This window comes from Oncorhynchus kisutch, linkage group LG1, assembly GCF_002021735.2.
Source record: "Oncorhynchus kisutch isolate 150728-3 linkage group LG1, Okis_V2, whole genome shotgun sequence".
NCBI classification, from domain to species: domain Eukaryota; kingdom Metazoa; phylum Chordata; class Actinopteri; order Salmoniformes; family Salmonidae; genus Oncorhynchus; species Oncorhynchus kisutch.
Window position 1 is genome coordinate 25,439,438 of NC_034174.2, and position 15,509 is coordinate 25,454,946.

Below are 15,509 nucleotides of genomic sequence, written 5' to 3' on the forward strand. Positions count from 1 at the left end.
AAACTCCATGTCTACCTGTTAGCTCTGAGCGCTCCTCCAGGGGGACCTGGAGGGAGAAAGCGTAAAGATAATTGCAAATCTACAGTATGTTTAGATATGGTGATTTAAAGCACTTATCCTGCACCTTGAGCTACACCTGATACATTATCTATCCCACTTCCCAAACCAGAGTGAAACATCTTCAGCACCTACTACTAAAAGTCTGTGTCTGTGTGTGCATGTGTGTGAGAACAGACTGAGACCCTGGTTGTCGCCAAGTTTTGGATTCCAAGTCCCCGGTTTGATACCTTGTAAATGAGCAGCCAATGAGAGATGAAGCGGAAGTCTCGTCCCAAAGTTGCCTCTGAAGTAAAACTAATCGCAACCACCTTTCACCTCCATCGTTATTAAAGGAATACATTTTCTGTCAAAGATAGTCCTAATCTAAACGCAGGTTTACTATCCTGTAAATAAGCCAGAAAGATAAAACGCACCTCAAAGGAAAACTCTCAAATACCTCATTTACACAAGCACATGGTTGATAATTAGGAAAAAACAGGCTTAGCCAATTCTAAAATATGTAGTTAATATGTAGATCGCTTGCCAGTGATCTGATGTTCTGTTGCCAGGGCCCCAGTTGTCCCAGTGATTTGATGTTCTGTTGCCAGGGTCCCAGTTGTCCCAGTGATTTGATGTTCTGTTGCCAGGGTCCCAGTTGTCCCAGTGATCTGATGTTCTGTTGCCAGGGCCCCAGTTGTCCTAGTGATCTGATGTGCTGTTGCCAGGGCTCCAGTTGTCCCAGTGATCTGATGTTCTGTTGCCAGGGCCCCAGTTCTCCCAGTGATCTGATGTTCTGTTGCCAGGGCCCCAGTTGTCCCAGTGATCTGATGTTCTGTTGCCAGGGCCCCAGTTGTCCCAGTGATCTGATGTTCTGTTGCCAGGGCCCCAGTTGTCCCAGTGATCTGATGTTCTGTTGCCTGGACCCCAGTTGCCCCAGTGTTGTTGTTCTATCGGCAGCCATGTTCATGCCAAGGCCCTAGCATGGGGAGTGTGGTTAAAGTAGGCAGTGTTTCGAAAGGGAGAGCTTTTCATTTTTCTCCTACAGCATGTGTTTGAACTGAATGGTGGAAAGACACAAATATATTTTTAAGCTGATTAAAAAACAACAGAATGGAATCATGCAAAATGATACACCATTATTAAACGAGGCCAAACCAAAGCCAGAGTTTAAAAGTGTTGTTTGTTTCTTTCCATCATATCCCTCTGACCTCCAGTCTGTGGAAGGGAGGTCAGATCCCTGTTTACCCTGTGTTGGAGCTCTTACCTATGGGTACTAGCTGTCAGGAGGACCCTGTGTGGCTGGAGAGAGCTGCTCTCTCTATTTAAACGGTTTAGGGGAAGGGGACAGGGAGTGGGACAGTCTCCTCCACAGCATCGGAAAGCAACCCCACCCTTCATAGTGTTTTTCCAGAGTTTACTAACTAACTGACCAACCTACAGTGTGCATGGACCCCTACTCCTTCCCTTGTTCTAATAACCACTCAACTCACTGTGATTATTGATTGGTCAAATACATATTCATGTCTGTCTATTTTTTTTTACCATACACTGATTGGTACCTTGGAGAACACAATTCATAGAACCACATTGGCCAGGAACAGGTCAACGATAGTGTTTTTCATTCAAAATATTTTAACCCATCAGTAAATGTTAAAAATAACCGAAATAAATGGAATTCTGAGACCTGGATTTGCCCCATCCTCTTTGACCCTTGATGTAGTCTTTTACCTCCCATGTTAGGTACCAGTGCTATAACCTTTGCCCTGTGATTCCTGTCCAGTAACGGCTCGGGGACGTCAGAGGACCTGTTCTGGAAGCTGGACGCTCTACAGACCTTCATCAGAGACCTGCACTGGCCTGAGGAGGAGTTTGGCAAACACCTGGAGAGTAGGCTGAAACTCATGTCCAGCGACATGATTGAGTCCTGCATCAAACGGTGAGAGGACGGGCCTGAATGAGACACTTGCTTACACACAATTACACACATTGTGGGTATGTGTAGTTTTGCAACCTCTCTCCTTAATCTCCTTGTCTCCAGGACGCGGGTGGCCTTTGAAGCCAAGCTCCAGAAGAGCAGTCGGACCACAGACTTCCGGGTGCCTCAGTCCATCTGCACCATGTTCAACGTGATGGTGGATGCAAAGGCCCAGTCAGCCAAGCTGTGTGCCATGGAGCTGGGACAGGAGGTACAGTAGGCCTTCTATCAGACATACAGTACCATCTTATAGCAGTCCACCTCCACAGCCTCACACCAACATGCATGTGTTACACAGTGTTTGAATCAGTGTAAAGTTTTCACCTATTATATTCCAGAGGGAATATAATGTTTATGATTCTATTGATGTCTAATAGGGATTTTTCTGATATATCACAAAGCATGTGGAACTGGATATACAGATCAGTTATCCATCGTGGCTCAGTACCAAGGCACTTTGGGAAAATCCTTTTTTGCTCACCAACTGTTTGCTTGATGTGTATTCTCTTAATTGCATGGATTCAAGAGCTCCAGCTCACTTAAGATCAACATTGCTATGTTGCTATTTCTTTCTATATGCACATATTATGTAACGGTGTGCTAATACAATACATGTTGTATAGTAGTACATACTGTGTAAGCATTTCTGTCAAGGTTTTCACTTGCACATTTTTTCAAAGGCACTTGCTCCTGATTTTGCTTTTGCTTGAATATGTGATTTTGCTGTAGTCGCTTGCTTTTTCACCATCACCATGTCTCTATCTTTCATTTATTTTCTCTGTCCTGTGAACGTTTGTTAGAGATTGGTTAAGGGTGGCTAACAATTCCATTGAAATCTCACCCCTGGTTCCCAAATGTATAATTAGCCGCCATTGCAGTCTTCCCCAGTCTTCCGATACCTTTTGTTTTGATTTCATTAACATATGTGTAGATGCTACTGAATATACATGGAGTAGATGTGAGAGTCTTCATATCCGCACAATCTAGAGACAGGTACCAATTACCAGAGCAGAATGAATTAGTCGGAGGTCTTTTACATGGCTCACGTGGAGACATAAGAATGCTGTCACACTACTGATTAGCATATTGGCCTACTGTGAGACCTGGTAGCAACAAACAGAAGGGGAGGGAAGGTAGGAAAGCTGGACTTGACATTGTCACTAACATGTCTCTTTCCTTACAGAGACAGTACCATTCCCAAATTGACGCTCTCATAGAGGAGACTGTGAAGGAGATGATCACCTTACTAGTAGCAAAGGTGCTGTTACTGGCTTACTCATATCTGAAAGTGATATGACATTAATGTTGTTTTTAATGTGTTGGACTTGCCAGTAACACAACTCCCTGTCTGTCAGTTTGTGGTCATTCTAGATAGTGTCCTAGCCAAACTGTCCAGATACGACGAGGGCACTCTCTTCTCCTCCTTCCTCTCTTTCACAGTAAGAATGCACTCCATCTCTCATTCCCCTCTTTCTCAGTGTACACTGCATACAGAACTGGACCCTGATCTTGTAATTATTTTATTCGTCATTGGGTAGGAATAGTCTTGTTCAAATAATGTACAGCTTTTCCCTCAGTTTTCTCATGATAACACTCCCACTGCAGGAACAGGTTTTCGTAGGTTTCCTGAACATTGTTATAGAAATCTAATGAACTTCTGAGTACACTTTGCAACTACATTTCCTGACATGACTGACTTAATGAGCATACTGCAGTCACACACTGAAGCTACACTCACATGAAACAGCTTTTGTAATGAAAGGAAGCTGCACAGTTGGACTCTCAAGTCTTTTCTTTTCACCTAATCTCTCTCTGTCTCATTTCAAGGTGAAAGCTGCCTCAAAGTATGTGGATGTACCTGTAAGTGAAAATAGTGTTGTTATCAGTTCTTGTGTTTCTCTTATCCCAGTCCAAGTGTGTGTGCGTGCATATGAGTCATTCTTGTATTTATTTATGTGCATGCACACGTATCTTGCTATGGTTTTCCATAGAGTCTCAGGACATGTCCAGATGGTTGTCTTTTTTTTTGGTTTGGTTGCCATTCATATGGTTATGGGCAGAATCAGCTGGCTAGGCCTGCCATGTGGCACACATTGTGAGTCTCTGTTGTGTTGTGTAACAAAAGCACACCAGGATTCTGCCTCTGGGGCAGAACGCTAGCTGTGTTCTGCTTTAAACAGCACCTCAGAGGAGTATCACTTCACTGCCAATCGATCCACATGTCAACAAGGCACTTTTTAAATGAATGCCTTGTCGGTGAATCTGTGATTAGGCCTCTTATGTCCGTGGGCCCAAAGCCCTAGCTTCTGCATGGTAATGGTTTGTTTAATGCACAAAATACAATTACAGTGGCGAAACATACTAATTTGCGCCCTTTGGAACCACTCAGGGATGTGTTAACAAACTAAATTCAGTTTACAGTGTCTGATGATTACAAATTCATATTACCTCGTCCACTGGCATGGGGGGGGATGCGTTTCATATACCGGAGAAGATGCGGGAGTGAGAAAGGCACACACACACACATAAACACGCACATACGTTAACACACGCACACACATAAACACACACACACAAATTGAGTGTCTTATTTGCAAACTCATTGTCCTGTGTATATATTTGAGCTGGTATGAGAAATGGCAGCCCTCCTAACAATCTGTTCAGCAGCCTGATCATGTGTTCCTGGCTCCTCTGTTCACTTTGCACATTCCCAGACTGTTACGGAGGATTCTGGGCCAAGTACACATCTCTAATAGGAAGTTCAGTGACAAGATCCCATATCTCTGGGTCTATACGCACTGCAAATGAAATGCCTCTCCAGAAATGTCAACCATGAACTCTGATTTCTCTGAGATGAAAAGGACAATTTGATAACACTTTAGTGTAATGTTTATTTTAATACCTGTCTGTTTTATCTGATTTTCCTTGGCTAATTACTCCTTTTCCCTCTCCTTTTCTCATCTCCCTCTCTCTGTCTCTATGTGGTGTGTCCTGCAGAAGCCTGGGATGGATGTTGCCGACGGTTACGTGACCTTTGTGCGCCATTCTCAGGACATGCTGCGGGATAAGGTCAATGAGGAGGTTTACATAGAAAGGTTATTTGATGTGAGTAACCAATGCCTTCTCCTCCCTTACAAGGGGAGGCTCTCCAAAATGTGATTAAACAGTCTGCTCTGAGGGATAAGTCACATTTTGAACAGCTTTCTGCCTTCTCTTCCACAGCTGTATAAGTAGCTCTCTCTCTCGCTCACTTGCTCTCTCTCTCTCTCTCTCTCTCTCTCTCTCTCTCTCGCTCACTTGCTCTCTCTCTCTCTCTCTCTCTCTCTCTCTCTCTCTCGCTCGCTTGCTCTCTCTCTCTCTCTCTCTCTCTCTCTCTCGCTCGCTTGCTCTCTCTCTCTCTCTCTCTCTCTCTCTCTCTCTCTCTCCCTTTCTCTCTCTCTCTCTCTCTATTGCTCGCTTGCTCTCTCTCTCACTCTCTCGTTCGCTTGCTCTCTCTCTTTCTCTCTCTCTCGCTCGCTTGCTCTCTCTCTCTCTCCCTCTCTCTCTCTCTATCGCTCCCTTGCTCTCTCTCTCACTCTCGCTCGCTTGCTCTCTCCCTCTCTCTCTCTCGCTCTCTTGCTTGCTCTCTCTCTCTCTCGCTCTCTCGCTCGCTTGCTCTCTCTCTCTCTCTCTATACACCCTCCTTCCTTTACTTCCAAATCTTCCCTCCAGTCTGAATAGACTATGCTCTACCCTGTGTCTATTCTATTGTAGTGTTCTGCGTCTTTTTATGTCTGTTTGTTTGAGACATGCAACACCTTGAGGAGGATTATCTTAAGCAGTGTTCTCTCTCTCTGTGAGTCAGCAGACAAGGGTTAATCAATTAAAGACCACACAATACAATGCCTTTCTATAAGATTACTTAATACATCCCCCTGTCTAGATTCTGTCTTCAGCCGTTAGAATACATTGTGTTCCTCCACTAATTGATTTGTAGGAACATTAATAATCAGATGACCCCCATCACTGCTGATCAGTTCCCTACGTTGGACTGTATACAAGACATTTGAAACTGTGTCCAATAAATATTCTAGAGACAAATAGGAAGGAGGGCATCTGACCCTGGTCTTATTATAATGAGAGGAGATAGAAAGAATGAAATAATGAAAGAAAGGGACAGAGAGAAATATGTGTGAGTATTGGAGACTGAATTAAGTTGAGGGAGAAATGAGAAAAGAGAACACTGTCTTAACCTAGATGATGTTCCAAGGTATTTCTTATCTAAATAGTCCTTTGTGATGCATGTTGACCAATTTGTCCACTGCTCTTTTCAAGGGAGGACCTCAGATTGCACCTATGTGTGCATGTGTGCGTGTGTTGCTTCCCTGAAGGCCTTCTGGCATGACCTGGCTTCTCTCGTATCAGTCTTCTCTGAGTGAACGTGTCTCTTCTCCATGTTTGTTTCTCTTGCTGCTTTGACCTGCTGTTTGCCTTGTATCCTCTTCTCTCAGAAGAGCATTTCTTCTCTGATTATAGCAGAGGCCTCAATCTCTCTCTCTCTTTATGTCACTCTCTATCTGTTCTCCCTCTGGCAGTACTGTGGCGTATGAAGGTGTCCTGCTGCACTGCAGGACTCCATTGCTGTTGTCCTTTTCTTGTCGCTCCGCTCAACATGACCAAGGCGTGATACTTCTCTGCTGCTGTTTCTGTGTGTTTAGGCTCAGTGATTTTTAAAAAAGCATAAAAAGGCCCTTGGTTTTTCTGTGTATTTTCCTTCCAACTCTTTATTTTTCTCACTTGAACCACCAATTCCTTTCAACATTTCTTTCATCTTTACTTTCTAAACCTTTCCAAACACATATTCTTCTGTTTCTGTTTCCCCCCTATTCTCGCTTAGCTATATATTTTGAAATGAAACTTATCTCTCATGTCAAATTTGTTTCAACACATTATGCCCAGTGGCATGATTCAGAGTCAAATAATCTTCCTGTGTACATCTACTAACATGGCCCATCTCCCTGTAAATTCACCCCATACCTACCTACCTACCTACCTACCTACCTACCTACCTACCTACCATACCATACCATACCATACCATACCATACCATACCATACCATACCATACCATACCATACCATACCTGCATACCATACATACAGTTCATTCAGAAAGTTTTCAGACCCCCCCACTTTTTACATGTTACGTTATAGCCTTATTCTAAAATGGATTACTTTTCCCCCCCCTCAGCAATCTACACACAATACCCCATAATGACAAAGCAAAAAGAGGTTTTTAGACATGTTTACAACTGTATTAAAAGTAAAAAACAGATACCTTATTTACATAAGTATTCAAACCCTTTGCTATGAGAATCAAAATTGAGCTCAGGTGCATCCTGTTTCCATTGATCATCCTTGAGATGTTTCTACAACTTGATTGGAGTCCACCTGTGGTAAATTCAATTGATTGGACATGATTTGGAAAGGCACACACCTGTCTATATAAGGTCCCACAGTTCACAGTGCATGTCAGAGCAAAAACCAAGCCATGAGGTCGAAAGGAATTGTCCGTAGAGCTCCGAAACAGGATGGTGTCGAGGTACAGATCTGGGGATGGGTACCAAAAAATGTCTGCAGCATTGAAGGTCCCAGTGAACACAGTGGCCTCCATCATTCTTAAATGGAAGAAGTTTGGAACCACCAAGACTCTTCTTAGAGCTGGCCTCCCGGCCAAACTGAGCAATTGGGGGAGAAGGGCCTTGGTCAGGGAGGTAACCAAGAACCCGATAGTCACTCTGACAGAGCTCTAGAGTTCCTCTGTGGAGATGGGAAAATCTTCCAGAAGGACAACCATCTCTGCAGCACTCCACCAATCAGGTCTTATGTGACCAAACGGAAGCCACTCCTCAGTAAAAGGCACATGGCAGCTCACTTGGAGTTTGCCAAAAGCCACCCAAAGACTCTTAGACCATGAGAAACAAGATTCTCTGGTCTGATGAAATCAAGATTGAACTCTTTGGCCTGAATGCCTAGCGTCACATCTGGAGGAAACCTGGCACCATTCCTACAGTGAAGCATGGTGGTGGCAGCATCATGCTGTGTGGATGTTTTTCAGCGGCAGGGACTGGGAGACTAGTCAGGATTGAGGCAAAGATGAACAGAGTAAAGCACAGAGAGATCCTTAATGATCCTGCTCCAGAGTGCTCAGGACCTCAAACTGGGGAGAAGATTCACCTTCCAAAAGGCAACGACCCTTAGCACCAGACAATGCAGGAGTGGCTTCGGAACAAGTCTCAGAATGTACTTGAGTGGCCCACTCAGAGCCCGGACTTGAATCCGATCAAACATCTCTGGAGAGACCTGAAAATATCTGTGCAGCAATGCTCCCCATCCAACCTGACAGAGCTTGAGATGATCTGCAGAGAGGAATGGAAGAAACTCCCCAAATACAGGTGTGCCAAGCTTGTAGTGTCATACCCAAGAAGACTTGAAGCTGTAATCGTTGCCAAAGATGCTTCAACAAAGTACTGAGTAAATGTTCTGAATACTTATGTAAATGTCATATTTCAGTTTTACATTTTTTATACATTTGTTAAAATGTATAAAAACCTGTGTTTTACTTTGTCATTATGAATTATGTTGTGTAGAATGGTAAGGGGCAAAAACGATTTTATACATTACAAGGCTGTAATCTAACAAAATGTGGAAAATGTCAAGGGGTCTGAATACTTTCCAAATGCACTGTACATACAGTACATACATGCTCCCAAGTTGGTCAGCGGTCTAAGGCACTGTATCTCAGTGCTAGAGGCGTCATTATATACCCTGGTTCGATTCCAGACTGTATCACATCCGGCCATGATTGTGAGTCCCATGGAGCGGCGCACAATTGTCCCAGCGTCGCCTGGGTTAGTGTTTGGCCGGGGTAGGCAGTCATTGTAAATGAGAATTTGTTCTCAACTGACTTGCCTAGTTAAATATAGTTTAAATAAAATGTAAACATTTTAAAATACAATCATGCACTCAGCTCTCTCCAGGATTCAAGAACCCCTCCCTCAACAACCTCCTTGGCATGCAAACAACACTGAAGGACACATTTTGACAGCACACAAATGCAGGGATGCTGCCAAAACAGAGACTATTGTTTGAATTACTCTACATAGCACTTGGACTAGTTTAATATTGTGAGTATTACAGTCAGGTTTGGCAACATCTCTACATTCTTAAGCTGTCAAAATGAGGGTCAAATGGTGAGGCTCCCTCAAACGAGTTAGTCTAGGATCAGATCACTTAAAAGTTACTGCTTCTTAGGCAAACACATTCTACCTTCACCGACACCCCCGATCACACTGTATAGAAGGATCCAAAGCACATGGGGATCATACCACTTAGACTTGATTTGATTGTTTATTTGTTTTGTTCTTTAAATTCCAGGGATAATCATTTATTCTATTACAAATTACACAGTAGCATGTGCTGTTGTCTGTAAACTACATTTGGATCCTGTCAGACAGAAACATACTGTTTTACGTTAGTCTTGCTTCAGATGCTATTTCTTTTAAATAGTTCATAGGGTAACATGAGTACTTTCTGGTGCTTACTTCTGACTGATGCCAAATGCTATGTCAGAGGTTCCAAACTTTTTTGCTTTGTGACCCACTAATTCAGGTGTCTTTTGAGTCGCGACCCACCATTAAAGGTTAAGCGGTAAAAAAAACATACAGACCAAAGAATAAGTCAAAAATATAATCTTGTCAGCTGAGAGAAATGATGCAGTTTCAAAGCTAATCTTGTGTAATGCCACACATCCTGCCATGGAGCTGAAAGAAAATGGTGCAATTTTAAACATTTTGCCATGAAGCTGAGATAACATTTAGCCTTTTTTAAGCTAATGTGTTCTTATGCGTAAACATTATGACAAAATAAATGGAGGATTATTGAAAAATGTATAAATCCATTATCTTTTCTACATACCGTACTTTCTATTTGGTTTTAGTCATTTAAGTTTACGCTGAAATAATTGTTATATCCCGAAAATGTATTTGCACCCCTGCCCATTATGTAGTGGTTCTTGTTTTGATGAATTATTATTAAAAATGTTAAGGAAATCTTGAAGTTATTACCATTTTACAATGTTATTTATCAGACAAAAAAACAAACATGTGAACAGCCAACTGTAAAGTTAAGTGTAATCAAAATGCCTTTATGTTGGCTAAATACTTTTTTACTGAAATAGTTTTTTGCCTTCAAGAAATCAACTATTTTTCCCCCCCTGCCCATCCAGGATATCCATTTTGATATGAAATTGAGTTTAATTTGATGTGTGTTGATGGCATCCCATAATAGATGGCTGTGAAGATTATCAGGAGACAAGATTTGAATTCTATTTGATCATAATAGAAACAATTTAATAGATGAGGATGTTGACCTTATAAAAGGACCTTTTGGCCTGAACATTATTATTACTCTGTGTACTGCTGATCATAAGGGGATTACTTTTGAAATCACACAATGCCTGCAAATGAATATCCATTATGTACATTTCACACGTGCAGACCAAAACCAAATTCTAAATTCTCTCTTCTGTCTTTTGATCTTCCTTTGACCGGTAATGATTTGTCTCCCCAAGTTTGTTAGTAGGATTGGTACCCATTAGAATAGCTCCTTTAGAAGGAGCCAACAGACCAATCAGATGCGTGGTGGGCATGTCTTAGCCCTATAGAGCAGCCATACTCAACAGGGGAACGCCAGATTATCCGGACCCAGAACGGGGTCAATACGGACCACGGGTCCCGACTTAAAAATAAATTAAAAATAAATTAAAACAATATTTTTTTGGGGGGGGGGACTCATTCTGGCCTTCGACTCAATGCTGTTGAGAGTTGTAATTGTAGAATGCACAAGGTGCAATTTCAAATGTTGTAGTACATGGGCAGTTTTCCTCTTATGTCATTCACTGACAGACCTTAGAGAGCTATTTATAACCTGTCAGAAATGGCCAGGTGATTAACTACTAGCCCATTTTAGCTAGATAGGTAAGTTAGGGTAACAACATTTTGTAGTCATGTGCCCAGGGCACTGGTGTTCCCCCTCAGCTTCATGGCAAAATGTGTATGACCTTAAAAACAAAACAAAAACAAAACTCTCCAGCAACAAGATGGGTGTGAACCGTTTGAACAGTTTGGGGTTACATAGATTGTAAGGTGGGGGTTTGTTCCTATGCCAATAAATGCCAATACCCATTCGGACCTTTGCCATCTAGGAAATTTGTGTGACCGCACCTTCTCAAATATTAATTGAGTTGAGTACCCGGTTAGGGTCAGATTTTAGTGTGAGGGGTATGACTAGGGCCCTTCCTAAGGATCCATTCTAATACCCACCCTCAGCCTTAGACCTGAGCAATGGCTGAGGAGTAACTCCATAAAACGTTCCTCGGGAAAAATTATGTTTTCAATTGTTCCCCCTACCCTGTCCCTTGGGTCTTAATGACATTTAGTCAAGGGTTTAGGTGTGTGTGTGTGTGTGTGTGTGTGTGTGTGTGTGTGTGTGTGTGTGTGTGTGTGTGTGTGTGTGTGTGTGTGTGTGTGTGTGTGTGTGTGTGTGTCTGTGTCTGTGTCTGTGTCTGTGTGTGTGTGTGTCTGTGTCTGTGTCTGTGTGTGTGTGTGTGTGGAGGCCAGTTGATCGGAGGGCATACCGCCTCAGGGTTAATTAGAGTGGAGACATGGATTTCTCCAAGACATCATTAGATGTCATGTCCACCATAAGGTTGTGTTTAGACAGGCAGCCCAGTTTGGATATTTTTTCCACTAATTGGTCTTTTGACCAATCACATCAAATCTTTTCACATCAGATATTTTTCAGGGCTGATCTGATTGGTCAAAAGACCATTTACTAGTAAAAAGATCAGAATTGGACTGCCTGTGTAAATGCAGCCTAAGGAGATTACATGGATATGGTTCACTTTATTTAAATATGTGTCAGCAGCACTGCCTTTAGCCCAGGGTGCCGCTTGACATCAGACTGACCATATGGGTATACATTAGTGTGTTAAGAAAACAACAACGCCCAAGAAATGAATTAGGATAGGAGACATATTAGAAGGTGAATAATGCCTATGTTGTTATTATTTGAAGATTTGAGCTCTTCTCTGTCAGTAAAGATTGCTGTCTAGGCACAGCTCTGTAGCTCATTGTGCAAATGCCAAGAGGGTGAAACAACTTGTTTTTTTGAATTGTTATTGCATTCAGTGAGAAAAATACTATTTGATTCATGCCATTTTTACAATCCAATCTTTCTGTGATTGCTTTAATAATACAATTTTGTTTGTGAAAATTGAGGCTTGGACGTGTGTGTGTGTGTGTGTGTGTGTGTGTGTGTGTGTGTGTGTGTGTGTGTGTGTGTGTGTGTGTGTGTGTGTGTGTGCGTGTGTGTGTGCGTGTGTGTGTGTGTTTGTGGGGGGGGGGGGGGGGGGAGCGATGCAGGTATTATTCAACAGTAATGATTAATCTTGCAGAACTGTTCCCAAAGTACAGATGGCTTTTATGATGTGCTGTAGGTTTTTACAGAGGACAGATTTTTCCAAGCTGCCTAAGCAGCACCAAATTGTATGCAGCGATAAAGAGATGAAACTCGCAGTCAGATGGCTAAATTTGTTAAATTCAGGGACAGGGAAATGGGGAGGGGAAGGGGGAGAGGGAGGGATGGAGCGGGATGAGAGCGAGTTTGTTTTCCTCCTCCTACTACTCTTTCTGGTAGATCTTGAAAGAACAGCTGAAGAGATGAAGATTAAAACAGCTGTGCTTAACGTAAGGGCTCATCGACTTAATGCAGATATCATTGATTAAAAAATACATCTCTTTAGCTGGGGCCAAATCCAGCGCTTCACTGATACACTAGCTGCCTGGTGTGGGCCTCCAGCCTCCAGCACCAGGGAACAGAGAGAGAGCTGCCTGTGGTGGGCGCTAGTTCTAGCTGTTCCCCGGCCAACCACAGCTACACAGATTACACGGGTCAATTATACACTTAATCTGCCTCCTGGGGATTAGGGCCCAGCCCATTGATTGATTTGAAGTATTTCCGTTGACCTTGGTAGTTATCAGATCTGCGAGATTGCACGTTATGACTAAGTTAAAACGCTTTAATCGCCACGCAGCAAACTAGTTTATGGCTGGCATGGGGCAGCGGAGGGGAGGGCGGGAGGGGTTAGATTGGGATTGGGATTTAGGATTGTGCTGCTGCTTACTACTGTTTCTGTTGCTGCTGGTTTGTGCTTGTGGTGATGATGATGATGATGATGATGATGATGACAAGGATAATTGTGACAGACCTGATGCAATACCACTTCACTGTCCCGAACACTTGACCACTTTGCAGGCTCTGGCCAAGCGCAGAGCAGAGCCAAGTGAACAGTTTAATCAACTTGAGCTTCTTGTGCAGCATGCAAAGTTAACTGTGGCAGGGTGGGTCAGGCAGACAGAGAGGAGAGCCAGGGCCAAATAAAGGATAGCTAAATGGAGGGAAAGAAGGAAGGAACGAAGGTTTTAATGAGACCTAGGGTGAGAACTCTGAGTTGTTTCTATGTTGAAGAGATGACTTAATTTCAACGTTAGCTATACAATGTCTTATTTATGTATTTATTTTGACAATACTATTAATGTAAAGTTGTAAAATGTAATTTCTCGGGAAAGACATTAAAAAATAAAATAAAAATTATTTCACCTTTATTTAACCAGGTAGGCTAGTTGAGAACAAGTTCTCATTTGCAACTGCGACCTGGCCAAGATAAAGCATAGCAGTGTGAACAGACAACACAGAGTTACTCATGGAGTAAACAATTAACAAGTCAATAACACAGTAGAAAAAAAAGAGAGTCTATATACATTGTGTGCAAAAAAGATATGCGAAGAAAAATATGTTTTAAAAAATGAATATATACAAGGGACACGACACGACAAGACGTCTGACTGCTACGCCATCTTGGATACTGTTTGTATATTTAGACATTAAGTGTGAAAAGAAAGTACACTTGGTAGCACTTTATAATAACTACACATAATAAAGTATTTATAATGGATTAGTAAATAGTCGATTCATAATTGTTTTATCATTACTTTTACATTTGTACAGTTATTAACACATTTTAAAGTATTTAATAATTATTCATAAGATCATTCATAAGATGTTTAATATAGTTCCTTATAAACCAATTACTAATCATTAGTTAAGTATTTTTGCCTGGCCCCATTTAAAGTGTCGGCTATTTACAGTGTATTCGGAAAGTATTCAGACCCCTGACTTTTTACACATTTTGTTACGTTACAGCCTTATTCTAAAATTGATGAAATACATTTTTGTTCCTCATCAATCTACACACAATACCCCACAATGACAAAGCAAAAACAGGTTTTTAGCTATGTTTGCAAATGTATTAAAAATAAAAACAGATACCTTATGTACATAAGTATTCAGACACTTTGCTATGAGACTCGAAATTGAGCTCAGATGCATCCTGTTTCTATTGATCATCGTTGAGATGTTTCTTCAACTTTATTGAGTCCGCCTGAGGTAAATTCAATTGATTCGACATGATTTGGAAAAGCACACACCTGTTTAATGGTGCCGACAGAGATGGTCTCCTCGCTGGTTGCCTCGCTTCAAGTTCTTAGGAAACTATGCAGTATTTCGTTTTTTTATGTATTATTTCTTATATTGTTACCCCAGGAAATCTTAAGTCTTATTACATACAGCTGGGAAGAACTATTGGATATAAGAGCAACTTCAACTTTATGACCAGGAATACGACTTTCCCGAAGCAGATCCTCTCTTCGACCACCACCCAGCACAATGGATCTAATCCCAGCAGCTGACCGAAAACAACAGCGATGGAGAAGGGGCAGACGGAGCGGTCTTCTGGTCAGGCTTCGTAAATGGGCACATTGCTTACCGCTCCTGAGTATACTACTACAATGTCCAGTCTCTTGACAACAAGGTAGACGAAATTCGAGACACGGGTTGCCTTCCAGAGAGACATCAGAGATTGTAACATTCTCTGTTTCACGGAAACATGGCTTTCTCGAGATATATTGTTGGAATCGGTTCTCCATGCATCACGCCGACAGAGATAAACACCTCACTGGGAAGAGGAAGGACGGGGGTGTATGCTTTATGATTAACAACTCTTGGTGCAATCATAACAACATACAGGAACTCAAGTCCTTCTGTTCACCCGACCTAGAATTTCTTACAATAAAATGTCAGCCATTCTACCTACCAAGAGAATTCTTGTCAGTTATAGTCACAGCTGTGTACAACCCCCCTCAAGCGAACACCAAGACGGCCCTCAAGGAACTTCACTGGACTCTTATGTAAATTGAAAACTATATATCCGGAGGCTGCATTTATTGTAGCTGAAGATTTTAACAAAGCAAATTTGAGAACAATGCTACCTAAATTGTATCAGCATATTGATTGCACGACACGTAGGGCTAATACTCTTGACCACTGCTTGTCTAACTT

General features: G+C 42.1%; 1 protein-coding gene across 5 annotated transcripts in view; it reads left to right on the top strand.

The window, feature by feature from the left end:
- cadpsa (Ca2+-dependent activator protein for secretion a) overlaps window positions 1-15,509 on the top strand; it is a 160,140-nt gene that overhangs the window by 132,538 nt on the left and 12,093 nt on the right. For all 5 annotated transcript variants that reach the window (XM_031806363.1, XM_031806401.1, XM_031806435.1 and 2 more), the window contains 6 exons: window positions 1,820-1,975; window positions 2,078-2,225; window positions 3,198-3,272; window positions 3,370-3,453; window positions 3,842-3,874; window positions 5,012-5,119. In XM_031806363.1, the coding sequence (XP_031662223.1) occupies window positions 1,820-1,975; window positions 2,078-2,225; window positions 3,198-3,272; window positions 3,370-3,453; window positions 3,842-3,874; window positions 5,012-5,119 (604 nt within the window). The remainder of the gene's footprint in view (window positions 1-1,819; window positions 1,976-2,077; window positions 2,226-3,197; window positions 3,273-3,369; window positions 3,454-3,841; window positions 3,875-5,011; window positions 5,120-15,509) is intronic.